This window comes from Humulus lupulus, chromosome 5, assembly GCF_963169125.1.
Source record: "Humulus lupulus chromosome 5, drHumLupu1.1, whole genome shotgun sequence".
NCBI lineage: Eukaryota > Viridiplantae > Streptophyta > Magnoliopsida > Rosales > Cannabaceae > Humulus > Humulus lupulus.
In genome coordinates this window covers 125,901,719-125,926,801 of record NC_084797.1, presented here as the reverse complement: position 1 = coordinate 125,926,801, position 25,083 = coordinate 125,901,719, and the positions used below count along the sequence as shown (strand labels likewise).

The following is a 25,083-nucleotide window of genomic DNA, read 5'->3' as shown; positions in this document are numbered from 1 at the left end:
GGCTGCCTCCCACAAAGCGATTTAGTTTATAGTCTTTAGCTCGACTATAATTCTTTTTCTTTCAACCTACACCCAATCAATGGTGTAGAAATTCATTAGTAGGGTGAGTTATGACTTTGATGCAAATGACATAAATAATAATTTATAACATCACACCTACAAGAAAGTTAGAAATATGCAATGTTAAGGGAGTATCAATAAAATAAGAAAATTGCATATCTATATTAGACTCCTTGAGTGAATATACAAATTTGTTAAACTATGGGCTCTTGAGATATAATTATATCTTTTTCATTTTCCTCATGAGCCTCAAAAATTATATCATTCAACTCTTTTGTTTCATTAGGGGGTTGGATGCATATTACAAGTTTTTCAACAACTTCATTTTCCATTTCACTTTCAATTTGACTATTTGGATTGGGAATGGGTTGGTTGGGATAAACTTATTTTTCTGACTCTATAACAATTGCAAGTTGTCCTACTATTGTCTCAATTTTTGAGATTGACTGAGACTGGGCTAGTAAGATTTGGTAGGTTGATTGCATGAACTGTTGTAGGATATCCTCTAAAGATGGGCTCGTTTCTTGCTCAATGGGATATGATAAGTCGGAAGGCATGACTTGGATTAGCATGTTGAATTCATGCTCTTGATTCATTGAAGATTGGGTATGGCTCCATGAAAATTTTGGATTATACGTGGGGGCAAATGAGATATCAAAGGATTCACCATAATCATGCATTTCATTAGTTTCTCCATAATTTAAATTTGAGTGCTCACAATAGTTGTACTCAGAATTCCAACTATAATTAAAATGATCCATATGGTAAAAATTAAATGACAAACTAATTTTTGTTTTTTTTGTTTTAAGATGACAATTAAGGAAAAAAGAACAAGAAAATAAAATTAAGAGAACAAAAACAATGTTAAGATATTAAACAATTACACGATAATATGATAAAAGACAAAGAAAAATAAGGTAAAATTAAGTAAGATTATCAAAAATTAGGCAAGAGTAGGGAGGCATAGCATGCCATCAACCATAACAAAATTAAGGTAAAAATTAGGAAGCACAAGTGCCATCAACTAAAACATAAAATAAAAGACTAGGAGGCAAAATTGTCATCAACTAGTAACTTGCAAAAATAAAATAAAAATAACAACAAGATTAATAAAGAAAATTACAACAAGGGTTAGGAGGCACAAATGTCGTCAACTAACAAAGAAATACAAGGAATAAAAATTACAACAAAATTAGGAGGCACAAGTGCCATCGACTATAAAAATTAAAAAGAAAATTAGGAGGCACAAGTGCCGTCAACTAAAAAAATAATAAATATAAAAATATAAAAAAAAATTTATGGGTGGTAGAATCGTCCCAAATTTTCTTTTTATCTTTTTTTTTAGTTTATATATTTTTTATATTTTTGTATATATAGTTGTTTTTTTCTTTTTCTTTTTTAAGTGCAAAAATTAAAATAACTAGTAGAAGAATTTACTAACCTTGAGATAATTTTCGTTTCTTTTCTCTTGCAACTCCCCGGCAACGGCGCCAAAAACTTGATGGACCAAAAACTAGTTTGTTTTAAATATTTATAAATCGCAAGCGCATGAATCGTTCATATAGAATAATGATCGTGTAAGCAAGGATGTCGAACCAAAATGAGTTGTCTAAAATCGAAAAGAAAACTATTTTAAACCAAAATTAATAAATTCTAACCTATCTCCAAAGATTGATGAGATTTAATGTCATGAACATAAAATAAAAGATTTAAAATAAAGATATTAAAGACAATATATATTACTAAATTAATAATTGTAAACAAGATGGTAAAATAAGATTATTAAGGATTAGAATTCACAAATATAAGTTCAATAATATTTATAAGTACATTGATTCCCAAGTTTTAGTGATAGTTAAAATAAATCAAACTATCACTTTCAAAATAGATTTATAATTTTAAGCACAAATTACTTTTAAAAAAATAAGATTTTTCTTCACTTTTCAAAATTATAATTTCAAAGCATTTAGTGTTAAATCAACCTAATGAAATAACAAATAAATCAATTAACATTATTTATAAGGCAAAACATAATATTTTTGTTCTAAGCATGGATGTGTACAATTTAATGGCACATCTTACACAAAGAATATTATGTTTTTGCACTAATGAAGAACAAAGTGTAAATATGTGCTAACAATCCAAAATAAATGATATTTAAGATGAAAAAAGATATTTGAAGAAGAAAATTCCATGAACTTTGTTGCACAAAATGGGAAATCAACATACAAAATAAACACTATCTAGATACATATTGTTTCATCATCACCTTAATAATCTTAAAAAGATTAGAAACTCATAACTAGAATAGCAAATACAAACTAAAAATTACAAACATAAATAGGAAATTTTGGAGGATGAACCCCCAAATTTTTCCTCTAAAAACACAAAAAATTAACCAAAAAGAAGAAAAAAAAAATGGAGAGGTCTTGAAAGTGTAGAATGTGTGGTGTGGTAACCTCCTCTAAATTAGCACTAAGCCCCTTTATTTATAGGCAAAAAAAGTGTATTAAAATAATCAATTTAAATTAATTAAACTGATTAAAATAATTAAATTGATTAAATTAATTATAATATGGCAAATAGGGGTAAATTATAGGGTGTAATGATGATGTTTTGGGGTAAAATATGTAGAAAAGTTTAGGTAAAAAATGGTATTTTTGACAAAGGGGACAATGGTACAAAATTGATTTTGTTGGGCTCAAAATAAACACAAAAGGGGCTTGGTGGGTTGTGGCAAGCGGTTGGGTGTGTTGGTGATGGCTGGCATGGTGAGGTGTTGGCGTGTGGAGTAGTTTGGGCCTTGTGCTGATGGTGGAAATGGTGGGCTGGCTGGGTGAATTGGGCAGGCCCCCACGATGGGCTGTGAAGGCAGGGAGGTAGCTGGGTACTGAGGTGGAGAGGTTCGGCTGGACAGAGGCGCACGGCTGGGGGAGTTTGGCTGGGCAGAATGGGTGAAGGAATTGCTGAAGTTGATGGAACCGAAAGGTGGGAAGAAGCTTCAGGTGGGCTGGCTGTGTGCTGTGCCGAGTTGGGTGAAGGCAACCAGAGATTGGGCCTTTGTTTTCAGTTTTGCCACAATTTTCTTTCTTTCTTTTTCTTGGCTTTTCAAGCACCAACAATTCAACAATTTCCTACAAAATAAATATAAAATAAATCATAATAAAATATTTTCAATTATAAAATAAGTCAAGTTAATTCTTTGAAAATATAAATTATAACTTAATTTATATTTAACATTTAAGTTCAATAATATAACATTTTTTTACCTCACACTAAACAACATTAATTCAAATAATTAACTACAACATTTTACAACAAAATATCTATAAAAACACACAAAAATATATAAAATCAAAATAAACCTAATAAATTCAAAATTACTTCAAAACTTAATAAATCAATTAAAAACTCAAGAATTAAGCAACAATTAGCACATAAAAAGTGGTAAAATAACTCTATTTTGTAGAGTTATCATGCAGCGACCTCGGAGGAGCAAAGGGGTGTGTAACCTCGAAAATGCTCTGAGCTCGCAAATAGCATGGTGTGACACTCAGATGTTTCTCTGAGCTATCCCTTGCCTTCTAGACTGGTTCGAGTTCGAAGTAGGTGAGTTCGCATGTGGTGACATCGTCAATGTCTATTTGTTCCGAGCATAGGCAAAGTTAGGCGACGAGCTCGTGATCGACTGATAGTCTCGACGAGCTCAATATCAACGACTAGTCTCGAAGATTTGATGAATCTCGTATCCGAGTTAATCAGTTACATGTGAATATGTTTATTGTTGTACAATCCCAATATTTAAGGGATATCATTTAATCTGTTATCCGATCCCATTTTTCCTGGGATGTTTCCGTGTATGTAGGAAATGATACATTAAATAGCATTATATTAATTGATTCCCAAAATATCTTCCCGAAATATGTGGGAGTGAATTATGTAACCTTCCCTATATATAGAGAAGGAAGCTCCATTTGTAAGGGACCGATATACTAATTCTGGAGAGAAAACCCTGAGCAACTATTCTCTTAAAAGTTTCCAGAAAACTCCCAAGTTCTAATAATATAGACTCGTGGACTAGGCAGATTTAACTGCTGAACCACGTAAAATACCTCTGGTGTTCATCCTTGTTTATTTCCTCCAATATCTTCTTGTTTAATTGCTCTCTTATTTAAGTTGATGAAAAACAGCATCAACAATTTCCTATTTTAATTTAATTATTTATTTATTTTTGTATAAGTTTATGTTTGCTCTAATTATTGAATTTGGTATTAACAACAACAAATTATATATTATATGTTTAATATAATATTATTATTATACATATATTTAAAATTTAAGATTGTTGCTGGTTATTTATATATATATATTTTTTAAAAGAAGTTTGTTGCTAAGTGATAGTATATTATATTATATTATATGTCTAATACATAAAGTTTAAATTTAATGAAATTTTATTTAAGTTATAAAACTTATGGTTTTATTATTTTTAAATAATTATCATTCTAAAATATGCTATTTTAATTTGTTTCATTATTTATTTAAGTTTAAATCATATTTACAATTTACAGTTAAATATAAGAATATTTTGTAATATAAAATGTTGACCGTGTTTTTAGCCAGCGACGTGAGAACGTAAAAAACGATGAACCTTCAAGAGAATTTAAACGACACAGACAGTTTAATCAAGAAAAATAAATAACACAAGAGATTTTATAGTGGTTCAGCCCCGATCAGTCGGTAATAGCCTAATCCACTTAGAATTGTGATTATAGATCTGTACTCAAGATCAGATGGACTGAGCCAACTGAGTTTCTTCAGTACAGATTGCAAAAATACAAGAATCATTTCAAATTCTAGCACTTTCTCTCTCTAGAATACTCAGATCCAAATTTTCTCTCTCTAGAATACTCAGACCCAAAATTTCCCAAAAGTCCCGAAAGAAGAAGCAGAAGCCCAATCTCTAATCCCATAAGCCCTCTATTTATAGGCTTAGGGTCATACATCTGATATCCCCTAGAATCGGGATATTTTATTATATTTATTACATTTAAATTACAAAAAACATTCAAACTGTAACAAAACCCCCCATTTGTGGGAAGAATGAGAGATTCCCGCGTATCTTGTTGAAACTGTTTCTGGGAATCTTGACTTAGTCCTCCTCTAGCTAGTTGATCCACCTCACCTCCACTCTGGTCGATCATACACATGCTGGTCGGACATACACTTGCTGGTAGGACATGCAAGTGCTGGACATGCACTTCTCTCCTCTAACATGACACTCTCCTCTAGCATGCCATTTCTTTATTTGGACAACCATGCACTGGTTGGACATATGCATAAAGACCAAATTCTTGGGCTCTCCTCGGACCACATCCTTGGGGTCTCCTAGGACCACTCTCTTGGGGTCTCCTAGGACCGCTCTCTTGGGTTCTCCTCGAACCACACCCTTGGGATCTCCTAGGATGCACTCTCCTTAGCTCTCCTAGGACTAAGGTTCGAACACACCCTCCTTGGGTTCTCCTCGGACCAAGGTGGTCCGACCGGACCTCTTGGGGCCTCTCAAGCAGTCCAAATTCTTCGTCAGTCTACCGGGTCACTTTATCACAACTCTGAGGAGTCAATGTATTTATTGACTATTAATATGTCTTTTATTGACCATGCACTGCCACTTGTCACCTTTATTGCCACGTCATTGATCTCCAATTTTTGGGGATAACATAAAGAATATTCCGTTGAAGTGAATGAAATTTTTTTTTAAAAAAACCCTTAAAATCAATAATTTCTGTTATCTACACACTTTTTATATAGAACATATATTTCGTTAAAATTTACGAAAAAAATATAAAAAACCATTAAAACAAAAAAATTCGAGAAATATATACTAAATAAACATATGTAACATTCTATATTTATGTGATGGAAAATAAATATACCACTATTAGTCAATTCTTTAAATTATTTATGAATTTGATAAAACAAAGTAATTAAACATAAACATATTAATTCAAATGCAATTTTATTCATATGATTTTTTTAGGTTATTTTGTCACCAAAAGTTTTCAAACATGTTGGGTTTCCCAAATTTTATGGGAATTTTTCATCAAAAAGCTCAAAATTTATGGAAAAAAAAATAACTAACAAAACTGGAACAACACATTCAAAACAAAAAAGATAAGATAAACAGGGGCAATATTGGATTTCACGACCCACTTCCGATCAACTCCAAAAACTTCCGACAACCTGCTATAGCTCCAGTCTTCGACGATGTCGTTGACCCAGTAGCCAACGATGCCCCCGACCAGTCACCGATGCAGAGGCACCTCCCTGCATCATTCTCTTCGAAGATATGAACGCCAATGGAGGATTCACAGAGGCACCGCTGTGGACTAGCGGAAACGCCAACGGATGCAAAGGTGGAGATCTACTAGATCCCAACAATATACGAGTTATCTCTGAGCCTAATTGAGTTGGGCCTCACGACATATCGGTTATCGAATTTGGACCCTCGAATCGCAAACCTCTCCTACCTCACAAAGCTCTCTGTGGGCCAAAACCAAATCAAAGATGTCGCTGTCGAGCATAGAAGTGGAGCTGACACTGGAGATCATTTTGTGCGCAGTCATGGTTTTGAGTATGCTGGTGTGGATCTTTTCATAAAATTCCATTCAAAGTTGATAAAGGTAAGAATCGAATGCATATATAAGTGTATATATATCGGTAATTATGAATTTTGTTTTTGAGGGAAGAGAACTGTTGTTAATAAGTGGTGAAAGAGTTGAGAACCACAGACGGGGGGCTTTCCCTTGACAAGCTGCTAGGATTGATCTAGACAATCTTGAACCTTTAGCAAGGCAACCAACAAGGAAATTGTTTGTTCTCTTCACAAAAACAAAATTACAGCAGGTGAACCATTTAAATTTAATATACGGCACTTTTTGGCATGAATTCCTTGTGAGTTTGTTGCTAAACATATTTTTTGCTTGTAAATTCTGGAGTTTAACATACTTTTGGGTCTCCCCTTATATTTTTCTTTAACAAAATTTTTGTATCCATAATATATAGTGTTGTAAAGTTATTCCATGGTTGGGAGTAACCTATTTTTTCTTTAAAATTCAGTTTAGTGAAAATAGAGCTTTCTCTTTGAACTGTCAAGAAACTATCAACATCTCTGATAGCGATGAGCATGACAGAATATGTCAATCTATCACTGTGGTCATTGATGATATAGTGCAGGTCAGCCATATTTAAGCATATAGTATGACAAAACAAAATTCTTTATTTGTTTTTAGTGATGCTAATCATGTTGAATGAATATATTTCAGTGGCTTAGTTGGACTGGGGAAGATACTCCTATTAGAACTCTGGTTTGAATATATGTATATATGGCTGAGTTTAGTTTCTTTCTTTTTCCAACTTGTAGCTGCTTAATATGGATATTCTTTTTCATTCAGGTTCTTTGGTTAACACTTGAGTAGAATTTAGATGATATGCTACTTAGGTGAAAAAAAAAATGAAAATAGAGGAACAGGAATAGGACGAGAAAATAAATAAGAATAGAATAAAATAAAAATTAATATGAATAAATAAAATTAAATACAATCAAATAAAGAAATGAAATAAACTTTCAATTCCATTCTATTATCCCAAACAAAACATCACCTTAGTCTATTATAATTAGTTGTCTGCCTCTACTGTCCAATATACTTTAAAATAGCTTTATACGCTCAGACTCTATACTCTACTGTTTTTATTCACCTAACTTCCTGCTTATCTCGCACAGTCAACATTTAAAAGGTCTGTGTTGCTGCCTATGTTGGATAGAACTTAGGGATTATAATTTTGGAACAACATTCCTACATGCCCTTTTTGGTCATGAATTCCCTGTTTGTTGCTAAACAAATTTTTTGCTTGTAAATTCTCAAGTTCAACATATTTTAGGGTCTCCCTTTAAATTTTTAATCATTTTTTTTGCTTTTAAATTTCTTGATATGCTGTGGATTTTTTGATATAATTATTTTTATATTTATTGGGTGGTCGGTTGATGAAGAGAAAATTCTTCCTTTGGGAAAAGATATCACTGCCGTTGGAGTATTCAATTTCTAAGATGGTACTCCAGAAATCAAGTAACGTTCACTAATTTTCTTATTTTCTTCATTTATGATAAAATATCTTCCGATGCTTCATTCTTCACTTCTAACTCTTGAACTTGTGATGTTTGGGCATTAATTAAATTGATGGTTTTTGGTTGTTTTATACTGTGTAGCCCTGAACAAGATTTCGATTCCTGCCAGATTGGAACTGCCAATAATGTTATCTTTTGTCTTTTGCCTTGCATATATCATGAAAATTGTGGGGTTATATGTTATTATTATGAATTTTGGCTTTGAAAAATTTAAGATGAGCCAGGTCACTCAAATACACTTTCTTAATCTGTTTTTTTTTACTCTTTATTGTGTTTTAGCTTTTAAGGGGTTGTTTGGTATGTAGGAAACTAGATACCAGAATGTAAATCTGAACACTTTCTCGTATTTAGTATTGAGTTTGAATTTTTTTAACCTGAGAAACTGTAATCCAGTGATTTTAATTTTTTTGATTCTGGGTTCAAGTGAAACCCACGTGACAGCCTGAGATGTTGTTTTTAGATACCCGGGAATATTAAATATTTCAAAATTATTATTATTTTAAAAAAAAAAAATCTTAAACCAATAGTTATTCTTCACTTCTAACTCTTGAACTTGTGATGTTTGGGCATTAATTAAACTGATGGTTTTTGGTTGTTTTATACTGTGTAGCCCTGAACAAGATTTCGATTCCTGCCAGATTGGAACTGCCAATAATGTTATCTTTTGTCTTTTGCCTTGTATATATCATGAAAATTGTGGGGTTATATGTTATTATTATGAATTTTGGCTTTGAAAAATTTAAGATGAGCCAGGTCACTCAAATACACTTTCTTAATCTGTTTTTGTTTACTTTACTCTTTATTGTGTTTTAGCTTCTAAGGGGTTGTTTGGTATGTAGGAAACTAGATACCAGAATGTAAATCTGAACATTTTCTCGTATTTAGTACTGAGTTTGAATTTTTCTAACCTGGGAAACTGTAATCCAAGGATTTTAATTTTTTTGATTCTGGATTCAAATGAAACCCACATGACAGCCTGAGATGTTGTTTTTAGATGCCAATAGTTTTTTAGTTAATGAATTATTTTATTTGTAAAGCTTATAATATAAAACAAATATTCATATATCAAACTATAAAATGATAAATAATGTTTGTTTATTTAAAGAAATTGATATGTAAAGCATTTATATCATTACTTTAGTTTAAAATAACAAATGAAATATTAATAAAAATAAAATATAAGTATTTTTGTATTTTTAAAAATTATACTTGATTCTAATATTAAATAATTATATTTTTTAATTCAATTAAAAAAATTCATGAGTAAAATTATTTACAAATCATAACCTAAATAAAAATATGGTAATATTTTGAAATGTCATTTGCTATTTATAATTATATTATTTATTATTTTGATAAAATATATTATTTTATTAATTTTATGAAAATATGAAAACTTAACAGATTCTAGTGCACAACTAAACACAGTGATATTCCTATACACAAGGAAACAGAGAAATTGATATTCCAAGATTCCAGTGCACAACCAAATATAGTGATGTAAGTTTCCAAACTATTATATTACATTTTTCAACTTTTTTAGTAATATGAAAATTGTGAACTCCTAATACCAAATGATCCCTATTAGGGTAATTGATGGTAATATGTTATTCTGATGATATAGGTAATTGATTACCCTAAGATAATAATAGGCTACTCTGATGGTAACCAGTTACTCATAATATAGGTAATTGATTACTCATAAAATAATAACACATTATTCTGATAGTTGGCTATCTAGAAATAACTAGTTACTCTTAAGATAGTCACAGGTTACCATGATGGGAACATCTAGATCTGAAAAAAAAAAATAGGTATGAAAATATGAAGGTACCTTGTAAGGTAACCCGCTACTTAAAAAAAGAAGAAGGCCATGATCTAGAAAATGGTAAAAGAAAAACTTGGAAAAAATTTGATTTGAAATGATAAAAAAAATTGATTATATAATATAAAAACAAATAAAACTGAATGACGCTTTTTCTTAAAAAAAATAAAAAAAGATTATATTGTAAGAATATATTATAAAAAAAAATACTTAAATAACAAAACTAACCTCCTAATTTAAAAAACTTGATTAACAACAAAAGTACTTTAACACAATTTTTTACAAAAAATATGAGAAAACAAATCACATAAACATATAATTATTTTTAAAAAAAGGCATAAAATAGGAATTTTTAAAAATTCCCATAAAATTAAAAATATTTGAAAGAAAAACCATAAATTATGTAATTTCCACTTTATTTTATTCTAATAATATTTTGAACCTCATATGTTTTCTCACTTGCATAGTTTTTTAAGCTCTTATTTTTTTTTCCGAACTTATAACAAAAATAATTTTTGGCGCACATTTGATAAACATAAATTTTTTTTATTGTCTTCATTATTATTATTTTATAATTTATTATCATTTAATAAATGCCTAACTTTTGTTGTTCATAACCCTCTCTCTTTGCCAACTTTTACGCTGAGATAATTGACACACGTTCAATTTTCTCATTTTTATGCATTAAATGAATGATCATGTTATACCCATTTTGCCTTCACTAGCTTAATAAAAGTTCATTCCCTTAAAATAGTTAGTAACCTAAAAGAATTTTTTTTTTTTTGATAACGCATATACTTATCACTCATCAATTTTATTTGTTTTTCATGTGGTTATTTTGGTGATCCATGCGGGCAACCTTGCTTCCTTCTTTTTGGTTTTAAGCTTTTGAGACATCTCTTTTTTGTGTTAATTGCATAATTTTAAACTAATTCGTAAATTGGCTTGATACTATTCTGATTAAAATTATATATATTTTTTTAACTGTCATTGATAAAAAATAAAATCATGAACATGATGACGATCATTATAACTCAAACTATGAATGTTTCTGCCATTACTCTAGATTATTATTTTATTAAATTTTTTCCGTCAATGCTCATAATTTTTTTTTGTTGTCGTTTGAATTATTTTTCATAAGTCAGTGTGATTAGGTAGAATTGTTCTCGAAAAAGAAAAGTGTATGCCCACAATTTTTAATATTTGTTTTGGTGATGAATTATTTTTTAATTTGTGTATTCATATTGGATATTTTTGTAAATATTTTTTAAGAATTTTTTAAATAATTATTTTACGTATTACTTTGCATTGTAGACCAATAAAATTGCAAAGTAAAGCGAAAAAAACGCACCTGAATGAGGCAAAAATCCAATTCTTCCCACCTATTATTCAATAAAAATTGATGGATGTAGTTGTTATTTTTCTATTAGAAATAATTGTAGTCTCATAATTTCAAAAGCTGTCAGAGTAAGATGAAACTATTTGATATTTCCAAATAGAAATTGGCATAAACATGACTGCATCTATTAAATGCCAAACCTTGTTGAAAAATTAGGATGTCAATAATATATGTTAATTATTTTTTTTGAAAAAAAAAAATTTAGGATTGAATTCTGAAATATACCCATTTAAGTAACTTCATCATTAACAAATATAGCACTTGGAAGAAATGGCCTTTGGAGACTGTGTCAAGAGAAGTTTACAAAAGAAACTAACCATGTTTTAAGAATTAAGAGGTTATATATGATCTCCTATTTAAAGCTTAAAATACAATCCTTGTCCATCTGCATCGAGCGAAGAACAAAATTAGTGGTCTCTTTCTAAAGATCAAGAATTTACTCAAATGGAAAACTAGGAAAACCCAAAACTTACAGATTTGCCAAGTTCTTTGGCTTTCTCATCATCAAAACCTAGGGATGCCAATATTTTGTGACCAGCTGACTCTTTTTCTGACCAAATCCCTAGAAGCAGATGAGTTACTGTTATTTCCCCTTCTTCACCTGTATTAAACAAGATGATCTCAATGAATCAAAAGGCACGCACAATTGACAAATCAATACTCAACAGACAAGGCAACAAATGCGTGTCATCAATCTCTGCAGCAAACCAAGTTTCAATCAAAATTCAATGAGGATTTTGTTTAAGGTGATTTGGAGTAATAGTGGTCTATGATATAACTCTTTCACCAGAAAAGGTTTTAGTGATCAAAAGGTAATAATTAGACTAAAACACTAATTCCTACTGCTGTAGTTGAGTGAACCTTTCTTATGCAATCAAAAGTCAAGTACCTGAACTTAAGGAATAAAGTTACAAGGCAGGAGCTTATCCCATGGGAAAAACAATGAAAACTGTCTTAAGTATACAAGTATGTATGAAGATTATTTGCATGATATAATACCTGAACTTAGTTTCTGATCAACGGCCCAGTCAAGGGCTCTCTGAGCTGGTTCAGTCAATGGAGGATGCTCGGGACTGAAATAGTACATATCAGATTTTCCAAGTAAACTTACAGTTTCTTCTCGCACCTTGAAAAGTGTGATTTCATTTTCTCTTAGAAACTTTGCAGATATACTTGTTCCTGGAGAGAAAATTTGTAAGGCAAAATAGAGCACAATAGAAAACTCTGGTACAACAGCAAAGCCCATTGAATTAATTCGAAAGCCACCAGCTGAGAATTTAGCAAGAATACCTCTTAAAGAACATATCAACCAATTAGTATTCTTTGAAGTTTCATAAAGCTTATTTTGCATAAAAATAATTATTCAACATAAAAATGTTCAAAAAATATTAAAGGTATAAAAAATAAAAAATTCATACTTATTATGCATTAGAATCGAATGGATCCCAAAGGCCAAATGCATAAAGAATATAGCCACTAGGCACTAAATTAATAAATCGGCATAAACTACAGATTACAGTCATCTACACTAGTGAGTGAGTGTCAATAACATACTAAGAAACAGTTCTCCTTGTAGATGAAAGTAGAGAACAAAATTTTTTATTAATGGTTTTTGCTTCACTCCATTATGAATTGAAAGTTGCACCACTAACTTATTCAAATTTAAAACTAAGAAAACGAGATATTACTTGAAACCACGAGCAGACTAAATCTATACTATAAACGAGACATTACGAGGATTTCGTTTAATCACATCTTACAATTTGAGTCCATAATAAGATAGTACTTTGTAGGAGGACTAAGCTAGTCTAGAACATTTCACGTGCAATTATTAACATCAATCGTAAATAACCTAAGTGAGATAGCTTGGTAAAAAGAACGAATAGGCAGCCCTCTAAAAACATACAGGAGAATTAAACACAAAATTCAGAAAAAAAAACAAGCCAAAATAAGCAAAATGTTACTGACCCTCGACCAAAATCCCCATCAGAAGTGCTTCTGTACCAGTATTCGGATACTTGAGCTTTCTCGCTTCTAACTCCGCCATGGCAAACGACCTTATCGCCCTCGATGACCAACTGACAAAAAATGGCCAAAATTCAATCAAACACTCACAAATCAACCAAAAAAATAAAAATAAATAATTAATCATATGAAGCAATAGCAAAGGCCAAAGAAATCAAGAACTCACTTTGGGGATTTCTCCTGAGGAGTCTTCTCTGGTTTCCTGAATACAAATATAAGAATTCCATAGCAAATCATTCTCAGGGAAACCCATAAAAACCTCAGAGACTCAGAACTAAAACATACACACATTTATAAACTTACGCAGTTGGGAGGCTGAAGAGCACTGTGGCAATGGCGGGCCGATGCTTCGTAGCCAAATGCATCAAATTGGAGGGCCGAATCGAGAGCTGGCGACCAACGAAGGAGGTAGATAGGTAAAACCGACTCAAACGCCATGAGAGGAGCGGACAAGAAGCTCTGTAGTGATTCCAGGAAGAAGTTTGTGAGGTTGAAGATGGAACTACTACGATAGCTGAGAGAGTATGGGACGCCATAACAAGCCCAATTACGAGAAACCCTAGAAAGGTTTTCTCGGCGGGATTTTATTTATATTAATGGTTGGGCTGCTTCGATTGCAAAAATGGATATCTCGCTCTTTCTGTGTGTTCGGATTAACAATGTGGAAGAGTTATTCAAGTTTCTGTAATCTGTTCCGTTGTGTAGGCAGGCAGAGACGCCAAGTTGGAACAAGCAAAGCAAGACTCCTCCATCTCCCACCAAATGGGCCTCCTCCTAGCCCAATAACGATGTAATGGGCTTTTTTATCACTTCAAATATAAAGATTTTTAAGTGGAATACCTAAATTAGCCAAGTTTTCATTTTTATTATCGGCTGGTAATTTTTATATTTATATGGTTTAATCTGCTTGTTTATTTTTATAATTTTTTTGAGTAATTGGAAACAAAATCTCTTATAGTTTGCCTATTTTTTACACTTAACCCCATTCTTTATTTTTGGTATGAAAATCTCTCAAACTATCATTCTGTTTGCAAATCCATTATTCAATTAGTACACGTAAGAAACACGTGTCTATATTTTATTGGGTCACACATTAAATACTTAATTATTTTTTAAAAATTAATTAATTAAAAAATTTATGAAAAATAAAAAATACTAAAACTAAATTAAATATTAAATATTAAAAACCAAGACTAAAACATATTAAATTAAACTTAATCAAAGAAAAGAAAAGAGTTCTTCATCTGCCCAAATTCAAAATACATCAACTTAGATTCAGATTGCAAAGCAGAAATAGATGTAACTCATAAACCAAATCAAATTCACAAAACCAAGATGGCCAAAACCCATAAATAAATTAACAGAAACCTAGAAAAATGAGTGTAACGTCCCAAAATTACCTATTAAGGCTTACAACCTTGATTAAGAAGCCAGGATAGCAATATATGGAATTATATGTTTATTTGATATATTTGATTGTGATTATGTGGGTTATTTGATAATATAACTAGTTATGCATGTTTAGGGATATTAAATATGCATTTGGGTCTGTTTCTTATTAGAAGGGAAACTTTCGTAATTTGGCCTGTTATGAGCATAATTGTGTATATGTTCATATATGTGATATATATGAGAGATCACGTTATTATGTGGGTTTATTTGGGTTACTCGACATGAGACGATCCTAGGAAGCAAGTTAGCGGGAAAGTCACAACGAGACCCAATACCCGACTCGGGGTGAGTCAATGGGTATTTTAGGCATTTGACATTAAATAGGGTTATCGGGTAATGGGAATGAATAATTGAGCATATATTTGGAGTTAGTGAGATTACGAGGGAATACTAGGGATTTTGACCATTTTGCCATCGGGGAGGTATTTGGTACCCTGAGCCTCGGGATTAGCTTAAGTCGTTTAAGCCTCAAGGGAAAAAAAAAGTGTAAACGCTTAAACACCTCACTGAACCGACTCTCTCTCTCTCTCTCTCTCTCTCTCTCTCTCTCTCTCTTCTCTCTCAGCCTCCCTAAGTAACTTCTTGAAGAACTAAGTAGATTTTGGCTGGCAACTAAGGAATTGAAGGCTCGGGATTAGAATTCAGATCGCTTGTGGCTTGGGGATCACCATTCATAGCTATGGTAATACCTTAATCCTTGTTTCGAATTGATTTTTGCCTTGTTTTCCTTAAAGTTTGAGGTGTTCTTGAGCTTGTGGCTCAAGTATGAGAGTTTGATTTTTGGTGGGTTTTAATCTAGATTTTAGTTGGGTTTTGTTGTTGGGAAGATATTAAAACTGTTATGATGATTGAATTATTGTTTTAGGGTGGAATTGGGATGGTTTTGGTTTAGTTTGGCTGATGAAAAATGGAGGAAATATGGGTTCACAGTGCCAAGTCGCGGCCTTGTTCTTGAGGGGTCGCGACCTAACCGAACCTAGGGTCATTGGGGGCTTCTATCTGGGAGGCGCGCCGCGACCCTCAAGGGAAGGTCGCGGCCCGCGTGGGCTATTTTGGCCATGGTGAGATTTTAGTGACGGGAATCTTTTCCTCAGGGCTCGGGATCGATTCCATTACCCGGTTTAGTAGAATTCGAGGTCCCGGAGGCTAGGACTCGATCTGGTAGCCTTTATTTGCTCATTATTGATGGAATCTTATATTATGGTTATGACTTGGTTATTGCTAAGGGCTCAGAACCGGGATCGTGCTCAAGATTCGTTCTTCTTTTATGATATACTCAAACCTGAGGTAAGAAAACTGCACCCAATACGTGTTATACGTGATTAGGGCTTGGCCCGACTATTAATAATAATTATGAATAGGGCTTGGGCCCCTGAGAATGATTTATGATTAAGTTATCGTGCCATTTATTAATTAAACATACTTGAATATTCTATACCTGCTTAAGTGTTTCATGACTGTTTACATGGTTACTTGATGATGTTATGTGATTAATATGTATGCGTGTTTGTCTTGTTGAGGTATGCCTATCCATATTTGTTTTTGTATTGATATTCAAATACTTGGATAAGGGCTTGATTTATTAGTCAAGGACGGCAATAGCACGCTGCGCCCTGGTCGAAAGGCTTAGGCCTAAACTAGCAACCTACTGTTTGGCTAGCTCTATGGATAGTTACCTAGAGCTAAGAGCGAGAGCCCCAGGTGACTCTATGGTCACATAGCTAGGGGATAGGGCCATGGGGTTGACTCTAAGGTCAAATGTTTAGGGAAGCAGCCCAAGAATGATCCAATGACCATTTATTTATGATTGTATGTCGATGTGAGTAGATTATTCAATCTGTTATGCACATGTTTACGTTTTCTTGTTAAGCCCTGGCTCACGGGTGCTTTATGGTGCAGGTAAAGGAAAAGGAAAGCTTGACCAGCCATGAGTTGGAGAGCTTCGGTGGTGGCGTGTACATATGCGACTGCTCGTCCACCACGGTCGAGGATATCTCAAAGGAACTAGGGTTGTAGCCCTGATTTTGCTGCTTAGGTCGGCCTACTGTAATTTTGATGTATATACACCTTTTCTAAAAGTTTTGTTGTAATATTTTGAGATCCCATGTATATAATGTCCTGGATAACCAAGATCGTTACACTGTGTATTTGAAATAGTGTAAGACTTGCTAATTAAGTCATTTGAATAAAAATATGATCCTAGAGTCATAACCAGGTTAGGGTTAAAAGATTTTGATCATAAATGGTTATCTTTCATTAAAATAGACATTTGGTTCATGGGATCCCAAAAACAGGGTTTGAAAGACAATTTATAAACTCTCAAAAGTTATAAGCAATCAGTGGCCAATCTAATGGAAAAATACAAGTTTTAAGCTTCTGTCCCTGTACTTTCCCTCTGTCGTGGCGGACGAGCAGCTGACTATGTACACCTTGCTCCTAGAGCTCTCTAACTCATGGTTGATCCATCTTACCTTTGCCTTTACCTGCACCACGTGCACCCATGAGCCAAGGCCCAGCAAGAAAATCGTAACAATATAACATAATCAATGATAATAGTCAAATAATTCACAAGACAATCATCCAGATACTCAACAAGCCATAAGCATCAGATTAACAACAAAAAACATGTTTATATTCAACAGTTTATCACAATCATCATACAATACTCAGGGTCGACGCCCTTAGGTCTCACCCTCTGTTTAACCCAGTGACTTCGGCTCGCTTAGGCCGAGTCCAGTGTTTATCTAGCTGACCCAGCTCATAGTGGCTGAGTCGCGTCCTGTGCGCAAATTATCAGCCCCGTCTTTCTTAGGCCATTTATTTCATGCTTACATGGCATTATCACAATTATACAACATATGTATTCAAATACAGAGAACCTCAGTCCCAACACAACCACACAAGGGTGCAATTTTCTTACCTTTAATTCCGAACAAAGATAGTGAAGTGGTCCCGAGCACGATCCTCAGCCCCGAGCCTTGGCGATAAACCAAGCCATAGTTTCCAAAGGGGCAATCATCAACTTCCAATCCAAATAAATACTTAGAAGACAGAAACTAGCCTTCGGGACCTCAATTTCTACTAAACCAGGTAGTAAAAATTGTCTCGAGCGCCTAGGTTCGAACCCATGAGCCTTACCAATTCTAGAAACAATTCTAAGGCTAAAATCCCCAGGCGGGTTGCAACTTGCCCCCAAGTCAGAGAGCAAGTACCCAAGCCAAAGGGGAGGCAGACCGCGACTTGGCTTAGTGAGTCGTGGCGTGCCCCATCTCAGAGAGCATCTACAGGGCCAAAAGGCCACACGCGCCACAGCGCCCCAGGGCTGGGTCACGGTGCGCCTCCTTCGAACCCATAAAATCTGGGTTTTCTCCTCCTTCTTCCTAGCCAAGAACCTCTAGAATTCAAGCCAAATATACCTCCCACTACCAACAAAAACACAAGAGCAAGTCTAGGACTCTAATCCCTAAATTCCAAGCATGTTATAACATAGAAACTTTATCAAAACCACCAACAATTCACCAAGAAATCATAATCAACACACTAAAACTCATATCCCAACTCAGCAACAATTTCATCACCCAAATACCCAGAATTATACATGTTCTAAGCTTTACAACTACTCAGCTTAAATTCCACCCTATCAAGCTAAACTCTTCAACAAATTAAAAGACTAAAACTTACCTCAACAATAGTTGAATCCTCTGAAGTTCTAGCTTTAATTCCTAGCCTAATCACCTCCAATTTCCTTCAAAGAATTCCCAGCCCAAGCCTAAGCTTACTGCCCTTTTCTTCCTTGACTTCAAAGCACACCAAGTGTGTAACGACCCAAAATCACTAATAAGGCTTAAGGGCCTTGATTAGTGTGCCGGGAGGGCATGATTGGTTTGTGTGTGAATTTATTAGTTTAATGCATGACTTAGGTGGGAATTTATTAGTTTAATGCATGACTTAGGTGAATTTAATAAGACTTCAAAGCACTCTCTCAGCTTAGGTGGGAATACTGGGGAATTTTACCATTTTGCCCTCAAGGACAATTCCGGCACCCCGAGCCTCGCGATTAACTTAATTACCTAAGGATAGACTAAGTAAAAACTCAGAACTCGGGGGAAACAAAAGAACCGACCTTCCCTCTTTCTCCCTTTCTCTCCCAAAGAACACTACAGAGAACTTAAGGAAAACTCAGCTGGAATTCAATGGATTGAGCTGGAGTTTTGGAGGATTAAACTAGTGTTCAGCTAAGGGGTTCAAACAAGATTAAGGTAAGTCATAAGCTTTGTGCATGGTGATTAATTCTGTGTTTATGGCTGGGTTTTGAGGTGTTTATGGATTTTGATATTGAAGGATTGAATTGAAGTTGAAACTTGGGAGTTAGCTCAGAAGTCTTTAAGAGAGTTGGTTCATCAAAGAAGGTAAGCTCCAATTCATGATTTAGTGTATGAACTCTGAGTTTTTATGACTGGTTTTGTTGTTTTTAAGTTTTGGATTTAAGAGATTATAGTGGGATTTTGATGAGTTTCTAGGCTGGGTTTTCGTTGGATTATGTTGCCGGAATCATGTTAGAAGTTTTGAGATAATTGAGTTAAGGAATTAGGATGGTTTTGGATGATTTTGAGTGAGGTTTGAGAGTTAAAAATGGAGGTTTTTCTGGGTTCGAAGGGGTCGGGCCGCGGCATAGTTCTTGGTGAGCCGCGACCCTCTAAAGCTGATGCATGCTGAGGAAGGAGGGCGGGCCGCGGCATGGGGCTTCTAGGGTCATGGCCCGTGTCTGGTTCTGAGCCTAGATGGGCTCTGTTTGAGGGCCATTCTGCGGCATGGGAGGCTTGAGCCGCGACCCTTAAGGGAATTAGGGGTTTTTGGATTTTAAACATGGGAATTTAACCTAGGGTGCTCGGGATCGAATCTACTACCGTGTTTGGTGGAATTCGATGTTCCGGAGATTAGAACCTTATCTAGAAGCCCTTTTATGATTATTAATGGTGTCCCTTATCTTAGTTGTGGCTAGGTATAAGCTAGGGGCTCGGGAAACGGATCGTGCTCAAGAGGCATCTCGCGTAACCAGTACACTTGAAAACTAAAGGTAAGAAAACTGCACCCGGTTGTGAATTTATAATGGGACTAAGGGTTCCCTACTTTGTATGATTTATAGAGGATGGTATTATGCCATGTGAGCGGCCTAAGAGTGCCAGAGTTTACATTAGCGCACAGGGCGCGGCTCGGCCACTGGTAGCTGAGGACAGCTTAATATGCATTGAGCTTGGTTTAAGCGGGCCAGAGTCAGTGGAGTAAACAGAGGGTGAGACCTAAGGTGTCGACCTTGATTATCATGTGATTTTATTGTTATTATTGATTGGTTGATTTGTCATGCTGAATAGCTGAGAGTTGATTGACTGAATCTTTGTTGTGTTTATGTGCTATGTGATTAACGTGATATGTTAAGTGTATGATCATGCTTAAAGTGTTATTCAATTGTTATCATTGTTTGTGATATAATGTTATGTTTTCTTGCTGGGCCTTGGCTCACGGGTGCTTCGTGGTGCAGGTAAAGGCAAGGGAAAACTTGATCAGCCCTGATTCCGAGAGCTTTGAGAGCAGAATGTACATGATCAGCTGCTCAGCCGCCGCGGTTGAGGGGGAGACAGGAACAGGAGAACCATAAATGTCTGTTTTGCCCTTAGAATGGCTAATGGTTGTTTGAACTCTGGAAATTTTGTAAACTAACTTCTTAAACATTGTCTCACTTGGGGTCCTTTGTGTAAAATGTTTGATTATATGAAAAAGTATCTTTGAGACCAAAACCGTTTAACCCTAGCTCATTAATGGTTTTAGCAACACGTTTTTAACTAAATGACTTTATTAGCAAGTCCTGCACCTTTATAAATACAGAGTGTAGTGGTCTTGGCTATCCAGGGCGTTACAACTTGGTATCAAAGCGTCCTAGGTTTAAGGGTTCCTGAAGACCGGCTGGACATGTACATTCGCTGCTAGAGACAAGCTCGATTCAGGGTTGGTAATGTGTATATATGCTTATATGCTTGTATGCCTGGAATGAATTATGAATGTTGTTATTTATTGGATTAATAGGAAGCATGAGATACTGATAAGGCCTGGCCCTTGACTACTGTGTGAAAATATTGAGGCATGCTTATTAGCATCGTCGTGCATGTAAAAGAATATTTGAATGATTAATTGCATATTGTGTATGGATGGATGCTTATATCTTAGTTGTTGTATGGAAATGTTGGGGCATGCTTATTAGCAATGCCAGTGCATGTGGATAAATGCCTATACCTTGATTGTTTGTGATTGGTTATGTTCCTTTGGTGGATTTTGGAGAAGCTTTTACCCTGTCATCATGGTCTGACTGCCGAGTCGTTGATTGCAGATTGACTTGGATAGCTATGCGTCCAAGAAAATCTACACGACTAGCCGACACTAGGTTTGGGACTGGTGGTGATGACCAGAGCCAGATTCCTCCGCCAGTCCCTGATAACTGTCAGCAACTTATGGCAGATATGCAGGCACGACTACAGAGCCAGGATGAGCAGATTCATATTCTGCGACAGCAGGCTCCATCAGGGAGTGCTGCCCCTATTGTACCACCTGTAGTGGCACCGGTTATTCAGTCAGCAGAAGTTGGGAACAGGTAGGAGCCATTGTATGAGCAGTTCTGGAAGCAGCATCCCCCAACTTTTGAGGGAGGACCTGACCCACTGAAGGCCGAGCAATGGCTGACTATGATTACTATTATCCTGGACTTCATGAGGATAGAGGGGCATGACAGAGTGGCCTGTGCCACATATATGTTGAGAGAGGATGCCCGCATCTAGTGGGAAGTGGCTTCACAGACCAGGGACATCACTGGTTTGAGTTGAGAAGGATTTAAAGACTTGTTCAGCCAGAAATATTACAATGTTGCCATCCGGGCAGCAAAAGTTAATGAGTTTGGTGCAGGGCAACATGACAGTTACTGAGTATGCCCTGAAGTTTGACAGACTTGCAAAATTTGCACCAGACCTTGTGCCTACAGATGCATCCAGGCAAGACAGGTTTATTCGAGAGCTTAATGCCATGATAGCCTGGGATGTTAGGATCACAACGGTACCTGGGGGAACAACTTATGCCCATGCCGTTGAGAAGGCTCTTACCACTGAGAAAGCATAGAACAAGATTTGGAAGGAAAGTGCAGTGAGGCGCGAGGGTCGCAGAGTGGTGCCTCCTTATTCTAGGTCGGGTAGGGGCGGAGGCCCCAGTGATTTCAAGAGAAAGACCCTTGACACTTCGACCACTACTGGTCCTGATAGGAGGGGTTGGGGTGGACAGGGCGGTCGTCAGGGCGGTGGTGAAGCATGATGGAGTTATCCAGAGTGCCCGAGATGTAGAAGATGCCATTAAGGTGAATGTCGGGCCAAGGCTTGCTATGTATGTGGGACAGTGGGGCACCTCAAGAAAGACTGCCCAACAGTGAAGAAAGGGGAAGCAGGAAAGGTGGATAGCTTGACTCCAGCTCGAGTGTTCACCTTGACACAGGCAGAGGCCGAGGCTAGTCCCTCGGTAGTGATAGGTCAGCTTTCTAGCGCTGGCTCTCCTTTTACTGTATTGATTGACTCTGGTGCTACACATTCCTTTGTTTCTAGTAAAGTAATTGTTAGATTGTGTAGACCTAGCGAGTGTCGGACTGCAGGGTTTGGGACTTTATTGCCTATAGGGGAACTGGTAGTTTCTAGGAGATGGATTAAAGCACTGCCGGTGATGGTTGATAGTAGGGAGCTTTCAGTTGACTTGATTGAGTTAGATATGGAGGATTTCTATATGATCTTAGGGATTGATTGGTTGGTCAGGTACGGGGCTACTATTGACTGCAGGAAGAAGATGGTGACTTTTGAGCCTAGGGGCGAGGATCCTTTTGTTTTCGTGGGTGTGGTACATGGACCCCACGTACCCATGATATCAGCGTTGAGAGCCAGAGACCTGTTACAGGGTGGATGTATAGGTTTTGGCTAGTGTGGTGGACACTACCAAGGTTTTGCTAGTGGGGCCGGGAGAGACCAGGGTGGTTTATGAGTTTTTAGATGTGTTCCCTAAGGAGCTACCAGGATTGCCACCGTGCAGGGAGATTCAGATTGTTATTGAGTTAGCACCGGGGATAGAATCAGTATCAAGAGTACCATATAGGATGGCACCAGTAGAGTTAAAGGAATTGAAGATACAACTACATGAACTTCTCGATTTGAGATTCATCAGGCCTAGCTACTTTCCATGGGGCGCTCCAGTGTTGTTTGTTAAGAAGAAAGACATGACTCTGAAGATGTGTATAGACTACAGGGAACTGAATAAGTTGACCATTAAGAATAGGTATCATCTACCAATGATCGATGACTTGTTCGATCAGCTACAGGGAAAGACAGTGTTCTTAAAGATTGATCTTCAATCTGGTTATCACCAGCTGAGGATCAAGGATGAGGACATACCGAAGATGGCCTTCTGAACGCGGTATGGGCACTATGAGTTCTTGGTCATGTCTTTTGGTTTGACCAATGCCCCAGTAGCTTTCATGGTTCTGATGAACAGGGTGTTCAAGGACTTCTTGGATCAATTCGTCATTGTCTTCATCGACAACATCTTAGTATACTCCAGTTCGGATATAGAGCACGAGCGACATCTTCGACAGGTCTTATAGAGGTTAAGGGAGCATCAGCTATATGCCAAGTTTAAGAAGTGTGAATTTTGGTTGCCAGAAGTGACTTTCCTTGGGCATATAGTTGGCGCAGAGGGGATTAAGGTGGACCCGTCCAAGGTGGAAGCAGTGAGAGATTGGCCGAGGCCAAGGAACGCCTCAGAGGTGCGGAGTTTCCTCGGGTTAGCAGGTTACTACAGGCGGTTTGTAGAAGGATTCTCGAAGATTGCTTCATAGATGACAGAGTTAACACAGAAGAATCAGAAGTTTGTTTGGACAGAGAAGTGCGAGCACAACTTACAGGAATTGAAGCAACGGCTTGTTACTGCACCTGTGTTAAGTCTTCCTTCAGAGGAAGGAAAGTTTGTAATATACTGTGATGCATCGAGGATGGGTTTGGGCTATGTATTGATGTAGAATGAGAAGGTTATAGCTTATGCATCGCGGCAGCTGAAGAAGTATGAACAGCGGTCCTACCCATGATTTGGAGCTGACAGCGGTGGTATTCGCATTGAAGGTTTGGCGGCATTACCTGTACGAGGAAAAGTGCGAGATATACACTAATCATAAAAGTTTGAAGTATTTCTTCACCCAGAAGGATCTGAACATGAGATAGAGGCATTGGCTGGAGTTGGTTAAGGATTATGATTGTGACATTCCTTACCACCCAGGGAAAGCCAATGTTGTGTCAGATGCATTACCATGGATTTTGTGGGAGGTCTACCCAGGACAGTGGGACTTTATGACTCAGTGTGGGTGATAGTGGATAGATACACTAAGTCAGCTCATTTTCTGCCAGTAAAGTCGACTTACACAGTGGAAGAGTATGCAGAGTTGTGTGAGGGAGATAGTTTGTCTTTATGGGGTTCCTAAGTCTATTGTATCTGATCGAGACCCTATCTTTACCTCCAAGTTCTGGGGAGCTCTGCAGAAAGCCATGGGAACTTAGTTGAAATTTAGCACAGCCTTTCATCCTCAGACTGATGGACAGTCTGAGAGGACGATTCAGGTGTTGGAGGATATGCTTAGGGCGTGTGTGATTGACTTCGAGGGATCTTGGAGTAAGTATCTCCCATTGATTGAATTTTTGTATAACAACAGTTATCATTCCACGATTGGAGTGGCCCCTTATGAGATGCTATATGGAAGGAAGTGTAGATCGCCCATTCATTGGGATGAGATGGGTGAGAGAAAATATTTGGGGCCAGATATGGTTCAGAAGACAAATGAAGATATTGAGAAGATCTGAGCCAGAATGCTTGCTTCACAGAGTAGACAGAAAAGCTACGCTGATCCCAAGCGTAGAGACGTGGAGTTCCAGGTTGGGGACCACGTGTTTCTCTGAGTTTCACCATTGTGAGGGGAGAGGAGATTTGGAGTAAAGGGCAAGTTGAGCCCTCGGTTTGTTGGACCTTTCGAGATTTTGGAAAGGATTGGACATGTGGCTTACAGGTTGGCTTGCC

At 36.2% G+C, this 25,083-nt stretch overlaps 1 protein-coding gene and 1 long non-coding RNA gene across 3 annotated transcripts; one reads left to right on the top strand and one right to left on the bottom strand.

The window, feature by feature from the left end:
• The first annotated feature begins 6,070 nt into the window (after positions 1–6,070).
• LOC133777633 (uncharacterized) lies at positions 6,071–9,240 on the top strand. Of its 2 annotated transcripts, XR_009868742.1 has the most exons (3): positions 6,147–6,966; positions 7,180–7,296; positions 7,386–9,240. It is a non-coding gene; the product is annotated as an uncharacterized LOC133777633 (long non-coding RNA). The 2 variants fall into 2 exon arrangements; XR_009868741.1 differs by having other exon boundaries at positions 6,071–6,966; positions 7,180–9,240.
• A 2,451-nt stretch (positions 9,241–11,691) lies between these two features.
• On the bottom strand, positions 11,692–14,198 carry LOC133777634 (ATP-dependent Clp protease ATP-binding subunit CLPT1, chloroplastic). The gene is made up of 6 exons (XM_062217320.1): positions 13,798–14,198; positions 13,661–13,696; positions 13,438–13,547; positions 12,469–12,648; positions 11,943–12,070; positions 11,692–11,854 (listed from the first exon to the last, which is right to left on the bottom strand). Exons 1-6 carry the CDS (start codon positions 14,028–14,030, stop codon positions 11,822–11,824), a joined length of 720 nt encoding a protein of 239 aa, XP_062073304.1. The 5' UTR covers positions 14,031–14,198; the 3' UTR covers positions 11,692–11,821.
• Between the last annotated feature and the right edge of the window lie 10,885 nt (positions 14,199–25,083).

Coding starts and splice junctions, on each gene's coding strand:
- LOC133777634 (XM_062217320.1), bottom strand. CDS start 14,030: ATGGCGTCCCATACTCTCTCAGCTATCGTAGTAGTTCCATCTTCAACC. Junction 13,697..13,797: donor CTCTTCAGCCTCCCAACTGC/GTAAGTTTATAA, acceptor ATTTGTATTCAG/GAAACCAGAGAAGACTCCTC. Junction 12,071..12,468: donor TGATCAGAAACTAAGTTCAG/GTATTATATCAT, acceptor TGTTTAATACAG/GTGAAGAAGGGGAAATAACA.